The 11,544-nt window shown below is 41.6% G+C and overlaps 1 protein-coding gene across 3 annotated transcripts in view; it reads right to left on the bottom strand.

The window, feature by feature from the left end:
• Positions 1–1,565: 1,565 nt before the first annotated feature.
• Positions 1,566–11,544, bottom strand: part of CCNB3 (cyclin B3) — a 73,516-nt gene continuing 63,537 nt past the window's right edge. For all 3 annotated transcript variants that reach the window (XM_037057714.1, XM_037057715.1, XM_037057716.1), the window contains 5 exons: positions 9,509–9,646; positions 6,264–6,419; positions 4,772–4,921; positions 2,082–2,215; positions 1,566–1,767 (listed from right to left, as the gene is read on the bottom strand). In XM_037057714.1, coding sequence (XP_036913609.1) covers positions 1,695–1,767; positions 2,082–2,215; positions 4,772–4,921; positions 6,264–6,419; positions 9,509–9,646 — 651 coding nt within the window. In that variant the 3' untranslated portion in view covers positions 1,566–1,694. The remainder of the gene's footprint in view (positions 1,768–2,081; positions 2,216–4,771; positions 4,922–6,263; positions 6,420–9,508; positions 9,647–11,544) is intronic.

Raw genomic sequence — 11,544 nt, 5'->3', positions numbered from 1 at the left:
AACAACAACAAACACAATTTATAGTTCCATTAGCACCTCTAAAGAACATCAGACTTGGAACCAAGATGGGAAATAATTGAACCAGTTAATTGTTTCCCCTGACAGAGCTATAGAATTAAAAAGTAGGTACAAGACTCTTCTTATCAGTGAGACTGAAGATTTGCAAAATGGATTGTAGCCCAATGCTTTTAGCATGTCTATGTAAAGTTGGCTGTGCCAGCCAAATCACTACCAAGTAGCAATAGAGTGGGGCAGAAGGGAACCTAATAATAGCTGGTCACCAAGGCAAAGCAAGTTGGGAAGAGAATGGGAAAATGACACCAAGGTGAGAAAACACTAAGACATCTAAGGGTATGGCATGCTCTGCCTGTCCCCAACCCATCAGTAAAGGTGATTTGAACAGACTAGCACAGTAAGTCTGGGGCCAGAATTGGAGAGATATTTTCCCCATAACTTTTCCATTGACTGTACCCTCTGTCAGATACCCACCCACAAGATTGATATTCAAAATATTTGACAAGTGTTAATAAATGAGAAATGTTATCAGCCACAGTACTAGAATATAGCCCTAGATGTCTTTTGCTGTGACAGACAGAACTTTTTTCAGGGGCTAGATTGTGGGGAGGTCCCAGAAGTACTAGAGGAAAGATTAAGGTAGCATTTCTTCATCAAGTGGCATAGAGGATATGAAGGAAAGATTGAGCATGTCATTAATGCTTGCATACATGGTACATCTCACTGATTTCACAGGTGGGAATAACTCCTCTTAATAGAAGATAAAGGCCAAAAGAGATTTCAGCATGCCACTCCAAGCAGTTTTTTTCAATATATACTCTAGAAAACTGCCTAACTATGAAGGTAGGTCTATCTTTGGGTGAAACCCCTGATCACCACCTTTTCATCATCTAGGAAGAAGAAAGCAAGGAACCTGAAATAGGGATCAAAGGGTATTGGTCCATATCTGAACCCAGAGGCCTGTCTGTCAAGTAGAGGTCTTTCTCCTTGGACTGGGCACCACCACCCAACCCCCCCACATCACCCCCACGGATCCTCTTTCTACAGACTCATCCATCAATTCATACCTAAATTAACTCAATTCCTCTTCACCTGAAGTGAACACCACCAACAGAGAAGGAAATTGGATAATCTAAACCAGGGGTGTCAAACTCATTTTCACCAGGGGCCAAATCAGCCTCACAGTTGCCTTCACAGGGCTGAAATAATTTTAGGACTGTATAAATGTATCTACTCCTTAACTAGGGGCAAGGAGCTCAGCGCTGCCACCGGGTAGAAACAAGGTGCCGGGCTGGATAAAACAAGGTGGAGGGGTGGATTTGGCTTGCAGGCCTTGTGTTTGCCACCTCTGATCTAGACCCTGAGGCACAGCATTTACTAGGCAGGAAAAAAACATCTCCAGGCCATGCATGGAGCTTTGTGAGCAATAAGAGGGGAGGTGAGCCATTTTAACAGCAAATATCAATTTTTTATTATATTTCTAAATAAATATTACAATAATTTCTTCTTTCATAAAATTGTAAATATTTATAACATTATACTTTGGGGAAAAGAAAAACAAAGAGTAAAAATGAAGAAAAGTGATCAAAACACAAATTCTAGGACAAAATAAACATAGCCAAGTTACATGCCAGCTTGGCCCTAGTAGCTGCTGCCAGAGTTTCAGGCCCTCAGTTTCATTAGCAGGAATTCAAAATCTCCTCCATATTCCACATGTTCAAGGGAGGGATTTTGGTGACTTCAAAGAAGAGCCTGCAAAAGGAAGAGGTGTTTGCTCAGTGTAAAAATAGGCCAAAGCCAGCAGGCTTCATGGAATAAATGGGGCATAAAGCCCTTGGTTCTCTATCTTGCTTTAACCCTGGAATAGAAAGATTAAAAACCATCTTTTTTAACAGTATTTTTTAATTTAATTCTTGTTCAAGTACAGTTTTCTGTCTTACATTCCCACCCCTGCCCTGCCCCCTGATTAAAAACCATCTTAATCTTTCTTTTCCCTTAAGTGAAGCTAGTCTGTGCCTCCCCATGACTGAATACAAACCCATCCTCAGCTACAGCTTGGTACTTGCCGGTGAGAATACTTGGAATGCACAGCCTTGAGCTCATTATCACAAGAACGCAAAGTCAGCAGTACATTCAGCTTCTTGACCAAGGGGTGAAGGTCAGAGGTCTTGTAGCCACTGTAATACTCCAGGGTAGGAGCCTGGAAGAAGCAACATAAATAGTAACTTTCACAAAAGGAAACAAAACTTTCCTCTGTGTCTACTATTCCAAATCCAAACTTCCTATCCATGGTATAGAAAGGAAAGAGAGTCAAACATTTCAAAGACTAACCATCACAGACACTAACCAATTATTATAGGAGAATAGGTTCCAGTCACAAACTACTAGTATGGGTATATCTACATGTACCTGTTGGATATTAGCCCTGGCCATAGATATTCAGGTAAGCTGAAATCCATCACTGAAGAAGCCAAGGAACAGGACTGACTTTATAATTTACTCACTCTCATGTCAAGAGCCAATGTCCAGGCAAACCTCAAAACAAATAAGTTCCCACCTAACATCCAACAGGAATTCAAGGCTATTCCTCTTCTCTGGTTCTACCTGCTATCATTCCATACATTCATTTTCTCATTTAATTTTAGGATGCCTATTACACGACAGAAGCAAAATAGAAGAGTATTTAAACCGCAAAGGTTTTGGAGGCAAACTGCTTGGGTTTAAATCCAGGTTTAACTAATAGCATGGTCTTGAACTGGCCATTTAACCTCTTGGTGCCTGTTTCCCAATCTGCCAAACGGGAATATTACAGTAATTACATTATAAGATTAAATGAGTTAATATATACAAAGGACATGAAACACAGTCTAGCACATACTAAGTGCCTAAATAATGCTAGCTAGGATTAATAATGCTACCAAGCCCTGTATAGGATGCTGAGAATATAAAGATGACTAAAGCTCCTGTACTTGAGGAGTCTGTAGTTTAATGAGGGAGACAAGACTGGCACACAGAAAATTACAAAATGAGTCAGAAGTGCTATTATGGAAGTGAGCATGGGGCACTGGAGGCACAGGGCAGCAAGACCCATGAATTTTGGCCAGGAGAGTCACAGAAAGCTTCATAGAAGAAGGAACAACTAACCATCTTACCTGGAATTGGGGGCGAGGGTTAAGAAGCCCGACAATTTGAATCCATTTATTTTATTTTTATTTTTTTAAAGTCTGATATAAAGTTTCTTTATTGTTTTTTAAATTTAATTATTGTTCAAGTAGTTTTCCGTCCCCCACTCCCATCCCAGCCCACCCTCCCCTGTGCTCTCCACCTCCCTCCCATTTCCACCCCCCTTAGTTGTTCTCCATGTGTCCTTCATACTAGTTTCTGTGAATCTTTCCCCTTTTCCCCTGAAATTCTCTCCCCTCTCCCCTGTGGTCCCTGTCAGCCTGTTCTGAATTTCAGTGTCTGAACAAAAAACAAACAAGCAAGCAAAATATGACCAAAGACACTGAATCCATTTATTTTATAATGGCCTCTGACACTTCTGCAGGAATCCCAGGCCTCTACTGAATACTGTTTGAAAACCACTGCCATAGGCAGTCATTGGCATGCTGAGCAGGGGAGTAACATGCACTACTAACACATTATATTCAATGTGTTAAATAAGATTAATGGTCCCACTGTCATTGCATCAGTTCAGGCCCCAGTGTTTCACCTTGACTATTACAAAAACTTACTCACCAATGTTGCCACTTTTACACTATCATCTAGTATACCTTCTATACTGTTATACCAGTTTTTCCAAAACACACATGTAGGGGTATGTCATGCTTCTGCCTAAAAACTTCTAGTGCCTTTGTATAAAATGGGTCTCTCAGTATGACATCAAAGGTCTTTTACAATCTGACCACATCCTGCAATTCTGGCCTCATATTTCACCATTACCTATTCATATAGCCTCTGCATTATCCATAGGAAATGTCTTATTTACACCCAATACATCAGAGTCTTTTATTATTATCTCCACATCTCTTCAATTATTATTCCCACCAGTAGTGGTTCTAGGATTTCTAAGTTGAAAGGTTTAAGAGTGGTTGGGGTAGAGTATGCTCATTTGCCAGCATACTCTTTCTACTTGGATTAGATGTTACACATAAGTAAAAATTAATAATTTTCTGAAGTTGCTTTCCATAATTTTTCATGAAATAGAAAAAACAGCAAATATGAGTTTTAATGTACTGGGAAAAGAGACTCTGGGGGCTTTCCTCTTCAGAGAAGAACATATAGCATACCTGTAAATTCCCTGTTATACACATGGACAGTTGCTTTCACTACTCTGTTCTCTGGATCAGTGCTTTTCAAACCCTGTTCCAACAAGCTTACTCAGAGGGGTAACCTGGCTGAAGGGACTTCAAGGGGAAGAGGTGTATTGGGGTCAGGTAGAAAGTAGGGCTATCCTACCCCTGCTGCAACCAAAATAATTTCATATTAGTCTGTTTTGTGATATCAGACTTTTAGGTAAGCTTTCTTTGGAACAAAGGGTACTGTGACAGAAAAATGGAATTAAATACTTCAAAAAATTGCTGTAGAAGCCCTTTAGACAGGCAAGACCCTAAAATGTCAAGATGTTAAAGATTTCATAACTGTGGGTACACAGCAGTTTTGGCACCAAATCTTCCATAACCTAAATTTATACCTTCCTCCTAAGCTGACCCTGTGCTTCTGAATCCCTACCCTGTGTCCCTAGGCAAGTGTTTACCAGGTGTCCAAGATTCTTCATGTAGAGGGCCAGGAGGAAGGAACCAGCAGCTAGCTTGGAAGCCCTTTCCTGGATATAGTCATATTCCTGTAGGGTCATCTCACAGATGAAGCGGGATAACAGCAATGTATTCATGTTGACACGGAAACACTAAAGGGGGCAAGGAAACCAGTTCAGCAAGCCACTCAGAAAACCAGGACCAAGCAGAAGACCCCTTGTACCCACCCTCTCCAGTTGTACCTGCTCTCTCCAGTTACCCCACCTCAAGCCTAAATGGCTCTCTAATTAAACAATGGCTCTCCTGCCATCATGATTCATACTAAGACACCCTACCCATGAAAGCAAAGATGAAGGGGGGTGAATTCTGAAATCAGCAGTGGGGTTCACCACTTTTAGAAATTTTAACCAAATTACCAAGTGTGATTGTGGAATCTTCCCATCTACTCTTTCTGTAGATGTCATCCTTTCAAGAGCCAAAGCCCTCCAACTGTAACTTTGCACCTGGTTCTACCCTGAGGTATTTCATGCTCCAAAAGAACTCCTTCCCCTCTCATTTGTATCTTTAAAAAATTATAACCTATAACACACACACAGAGAAAAAGTGCACAACACCCATTTGTAGAATGCAATGAATAATTATAAAGTGACCTCCCCTGTAACCAATACTTAGGTAAAAGAAAAGTTTACCAACATCTCCCCAAACTCTTCACATGTCCCTCTTGATTTTCTTTTAACTTAATTGAAATAATAAATATAATTATTTATATTAAACTAATATTCAGTTCAGTTTTTGGAAAACTTTAAATATGTTTGAAGCACTTAGATATAGGAATCTACTTTTTCAACTATAAACATTATAAAATCTAAATATTATTTCCAATAACAATTTAACATTCTAATTGACGTGTGCTATAAGTGGAAAATATGCAACAGATATCAAATATTTACATTGAAAAGAATGCAAATATTTCAGTATTTGGTGTTTTTGTCACATGTAAAAATAATATTTTAGGTTAAATAAAACATATTATTAAATTTTTTTTAAAGAATCTTCTCTCCTCTCCTACTTTGCCCTTGCCTCAAAACTTTATAAGCACATTGTGCAAACCTCCAATTTTCTTCCTCCTACACTTCATAAAGATTGCCAGTCTAGAGCCCTGGCTGGTGTAGCTCAGTGGATTGAGCGTGGGCCTGCGAACCACACGATCATGGTTCGATTCCCAGTCAGGGCACATGCCTGGGTTGTGGGCCAGGTCCCAGCAGGGGACCCATGAGAAGCAACCATACACTGATATTTCTCTCCTTCCCTTCCTCTCTAAAGATAAAGAAATAAAATCTTTTAAAAAATTGCCAGTCTAGGAGGGTGGATTGAAGAGAAAATTCCTCTGTCCCCAGTTGTCCCTTTCCCTCTCCCTACTACTCAGTCAGGCACTCTGAGTATGGAGGAGACAAACCCAGCAGCAACAATGGAGATGTGATTCCTCTCTCTTACCATAGAGTATCTGCGCAGAAAATGATAGGCGACAGGAATGTTGATATCAAATTCGAGGGTTTTCAGGATGCTGATTTCCATGGCAAGCATCTCATCTCGCTGATAAGCATCATTACAGATGTATAGGAAGTCATCTAGACGAGGTGGGCAGGACTCCTACAGGTGGAGAGGACAGGTAGTCATAGCCAGACCAAGACAGCCCACTTCTCTCTGCTTGGAGATGAAAGGCAGAGAGGGAGGGGAAAGGATAGTAGGCAATAACATTTCTTGGAATAAACCTTCAGGTCAGCTCTGAGAGCCAACTTCTGGTTGATTTGAGTAGCCCGTCTGAAAAACAAAATGAGAGAAACAGAAGAGGTCTGCCTCAAATCCGCACCACTGAAGAAATGATGGGGCCTCTAGGGATGGATTCTTACAGTGTTGGAAGCACATAACATGGCACAAGGACTGGGATCACTGATTTCTTTTCTAATGGGTATGAGGCAGGAATGGGACATCTAAGGCCTGCTCTGGAGGAAGGGAGGGAAAGAGACCACAAAAATTGGAACTAGAGATAGAAAATAAGTCCTTACTATGTGTCCTAGTCTAAGGGAAAAAAATAAGAATGCTTAGGAAGGGCCTGCACTGGGGTAACAAGGCAGTGAGAGAGATGCAGGCAGGCACAGAAGGACCCTAAGCCAAGACTGAGGATCACAGAGGGTGGGAAGATATGCATGATGGCTAGGCTGGGAAGATCCAGACCAACCCAATGGTGAGAAGAACCCTATCTTGGAGCACCTTCTCATGTTCTGGCCTCTGCAGACTGAACCTTGGTTTTGGGGAGTGGACTGAGAGGCAGAAAGACCACTCTATCCTTTCTCTAGATGTATCTGCCTACCAACCCCACCCTTGTTCCCAAACTTTTCTATTTTCAGATAACAAACTGGACCAACCCTCTGTTTTTTTAGAACAATTTTAGGAAATTGATACCTAGAGAGAAAAAGTAACCCAACAACCTGGTGGTAAGACCAGGGCAAGAAACTCTCCCTTTCATTGCTCTACTCACTGGCTCCTTCCTTTCTTCTCTTCTTATACCATCTCTACACCTCCCCTTGTGAAAGTCTTTCTGTACTCAACCCTGTGAGGGGAAGTTACCCCTTCTCCAGAACACTTAGTGTAGGCCCTTTATCCTGGCAACCAAAAAAGGTGTGTTCCTGGTTCCAAGATTTGCTGAGAAGTGCCCCCTCTTACTCTCCTCCTCCTTCCTGCTCTCTAGGGACCCCAGCTGCTTTCTTAATACCCTTGAGGCTGAGGCATAAAGTACTTGCTCAAAACATAAAATAAGGCCCTAGGTAGGGGAAGGGGGAGGAAAAAGAAGAGGTAGTATACAAAGAGGGAAGAAGAAGGAAGGAGAGGGAAGGAGAACAAGGGAATGAACCAGGGTGTGACGGAGTGGGCAGTACAGGAAATGAGCAAGAAGGCAAAGGAAAGCATGAGGGAAGTGGAAGGGAAAGAGGGACAAAGGAGGCTAGGGAGGAAGGGAGGGAAGGACATTGGAAGGGAGCAAGTGAGAGTAGGTAGGAGGAAATAAACAAGGAAGCAAGCAAGAGAGGGGGCTATCAGAGAGGAAGCAAAGAGGAAGCAAGGAGGAAGGGGAGCAAGGGAACAACAGGGTAGAGAACGAAGTGAGCCAAAAAGGGAAACAATGAGGGAGGGAGCAAGAGAGGAAGGGAGAAGAGGGAGGGAGAGCAAGGGAAGTGGGAGAATAGGGATTGAGGGTGCTAAGTAGGAAAGGAAGGGGCAAAAGAGAAGGGGAGAGAAGGAATTAGAAGAAAAGAGGAGAAAGGAGAAAGATAAGGGGGAAGCCAAGGAAGGGGAGGGAGCAAAGCACAAGAGAAGCAAGGTTGGGGAGGAAGGGACAAACAGGAGAGAGATGGGGAGAGGTTGGGATGAAGGGGAGAGAGTTAGCAAAGAAAGGGGGAGAAAGGGAGGGAGGGAGGGACAGTTGGGAGGGAGTAGCATGGAGTGTGACTGAGTGAAGGAAGAAATGAGGGTGGGAAGGTGGCAGGGAAGGAGACACAGGAATGAGGAATGTAACAAAAATGGGAGGAAGAGAGGGAGGAAAGGAACTAGTGAGCGAGGGAAGGATGGATCAGGGAATGGAACAAGGGAGCAAGTGAGCTGTTAAGGGAGCGAGTAAGAGGGTAGCTAGAATGGGGAGGAAAATGCCATAGAGGGAGGGAGTCCAGTATGGACTGAGTACACAAAATAGGGATGGAGGGATCAAGGGATGGATTAATAGAAGGCTGGAGAAAGATTGCTAGAGTGAAGGCGTAAGTGAAGTGAGGGCATAAGTAATAGAGGGCAGAAGTGAAGTAAGGGAAAGGGCAGCAAGAGAGGGAGGGGAATAAGGAGAGAAATGTGGAGCAAAGGGTAGAGGGTTGCAGAAAAGGAAGGGAGGTACTGCCAGATGTACGTGAGGGGTGAGTGAGCAAAGGAGGGAGGAAGTGGACAGAACACAAAAACAATCCCACAGTTCTAAAGTCCTTTGAATCCAATAAAAGTGGCTGTTACCTCTCTGCTCCTAAACCCTAAGCCAATACAACTAGCCAATCTGAAGGAAAAATGGGAGTTGAACAGGATCATTTGGCATCTAAAGAAGAGGAAAGAATCAGAGAAATTAGATGGATTATGGCTAAGAAGGAAAGTCAGGCTACTTGCTTTTATACTGCCACTTCAAAAATGACATTTCACCTGGACTCACTACCAGGCCATTTTCTCTTAAATATCTCCAGCACCCAGGTTTGGAAATTCTTTCTTTTATACGCAGTTCAAGATTCTACTAGATGGAGATGGAGTTGATGGAAGGATAAAAGGGCTGGAGGGAGAGAATCATGGACCAAAAGGAAGCTTTAAAAAGAACAATCCATTGAATTAGGCACATGCCCACATACATGAATCTTAGAGCAAATGGAAGAACCTGGTTGATGCCAGAAAACAAATACAACACTGCTGCCACCCACACCAGCTTTCCTCCTGGCAAAGACAAACAAAAATTGGTAGAAATAATTATTTGTATAGAGACTTAGGTACAAATATATGCAAACATATATATATTTGTATATATGTATATATACATGTATATAATACATATACATACACATATGTGCATACTCATATATACATGCATAGGCATATGTATGTACATGACTTGGATAGAAATCTGATTGATTACTTTTCTCCAGGTCCTATGGACTCAGGCTTACCTCAAATTTTGCTGCAATCATAAAAGCAGTGGAACCAAGGAGTTGTAGTTTGTCTTTCTTGCACATTACCTTCATAAGGTAGTGATCCACCAGCTTCACTGCCAAGTAGAGGGTCTCATGATTCACCTTAAAGGTAATCTAGAGGAATATACAAACAGGGCAAATATCTGCATATTGCCCAACTCCAAAATCACATCCAGATAAATCTAACAACCTGGTCTGAAGCATTGAGAAGAGTAGAGCTACCAAAACTAGCCAGCTGAGTTTCTGCTCTGAATGCTTGAACAACTTTAGGTAGATGCCTGACTATATCTCCTGTGCCTTTAAGAACCCTGGTATTTTCTATCCCTATATTTAGGTAGGTGATCAGTCTTACAAATCAGAGACAGAGGCTCTACCTTCTGTATAAACACCTTGAAGGAACACACCCTCTCTCCTTGATCTCCAATATATACTTAGATCCTTGTTTTCCCCATTTGCTACTACCTTATACAGTGAATTCCCAAAAGAGATCATGTTTATTTAGCTCTGAAATAAAGAGACTTGTTTGCTTACTTATTAGTTTATTCATTCATTACTATCTCTTCCCAACTAGCTAAGCTATTAGAATGTATAGATTTGGCCCTGGCTGGTGTAGCTCAATGGATTGAGCATGGGCCTGCGACCCACACGATCGCAGTTCAATTCCCAGTCAGGGCACATGCCTGGGTTGCAGGCCAGTTCCCGGTTCCCGGCAGGGGACACACGAGAGGCAACCATACACTGATTATTTCTCTCTCTTTCTCTCTCTCTCCTTCCCTTCCCCTCTAAGATAAATAAATAAAACCTTAAAAAAAAGAATGTGTAGATTTGTAGCAAGTACCAATGGCACCATTTAGAAGTAAGCTGAGGGGCTGAAGAAGCCAGAATGAGATTAAAGAAGTAGCAGCACAACCCTCCTTTCCTTCTTTTATATATCCTTGTCTTGCCTTCACCAATTTCAAGAACAATCTCCTATAAAAGTAGTCCCAGAGGATGGAGGGATTGAGCAAAAAGGAAAAAGGATGTATGGACATGACAATGGTGTGGTGATTGCTGAGAAGAGGGAGGTATAAGGGGACTAAATGGTAATGGAAAAAATACAATAAAGATTTTTTTAAGTAGTCCCACAAGTACTGCTGGCCTATATGGCAGTTTTGTGAAAATTAGGAAAAAAGTACCTTCTTTGGGTGAATGCAGCACTGAAGGTACACAATACCTGTATATGAATTAACAAAAGATGCCCCCATCTCAGGGCATAGTAACTCCACAGCCAGAATGCATGGCTTGGCAAACAGTGTAAGCTGGATTCCTGTATCTGCTTTTTCTTTGGCTGGAGGCGATGTATAGCCAAAATTTACACTGTACACATGGGTCCTACCCAATCCTGATGCTTTTCCCTCAGAACCCCTTAGGTCCTTAAAGTATGAGAAGAATAAAATCTAGAATCCCAACACATCAATCAATGCTTGAACCCCTTCTTTAATGTCTCCACCAAGCAGTTGTTCAGTTCCTGCCATAAAACCTCCAAATGCAGCTTGATCTCACCTTGAGTAGTTTTAACAGAAAAGTTTTCCTTATGTTGAGTAGTAATCACCCTCCCTGAAAGTTTCACCTATGTCATTGGGATTCCTTTGTACAGGCTACTCTTACTGATTGGAGCCTAGCTGATCACAATGTATGTAGGTCTATTAAAAAGCTTTGGAGAAATGGATATTAGCATACATGAATGATTATCAGAAGAAGGTTGAAAATATTGGTTCATCAAATAGATACATTAAGTTTCTGAATAACAAAAACACTAATAAACTGTTCCTGTTGTTCTTGGATTATGGCCTTGGAAACTCTCAGAAATCTGTCTTCATTAGTTTCCTATTGTTGCTGTAATAAACTATTACACACTAGTGGCTAAAGACAATACAAATTCATTATCTTATAAATCTGGAGTTCAGAAGTTCAAAATAGGACTCATTGGACTAAAAAAAATCATGGTGTTAGCAGGGCTGTGTTTCTTTGTA

Source organism: Sturnira hondurensis, unplaced genomic scaffold (genome assembly GCF_014824575.4).
Source record: "Sturnira hondurensis isolate 20B ecotype Veracruz unplaced genomic scaffold, ASM1482457v3 Scaffold0009723, whole genome shotgun sequence".
Lineage (NCBI taxonomy): Eukaryota > Metazoa > Chordata > Mammalia > Chiroptera > Phyllostomidae > Sturnira > Sturnira hondurensis.
Note: the sequence above shows the minus strand (reverse complement) of the source record. Positions and strands in the feature narration are given on the sequence as shown.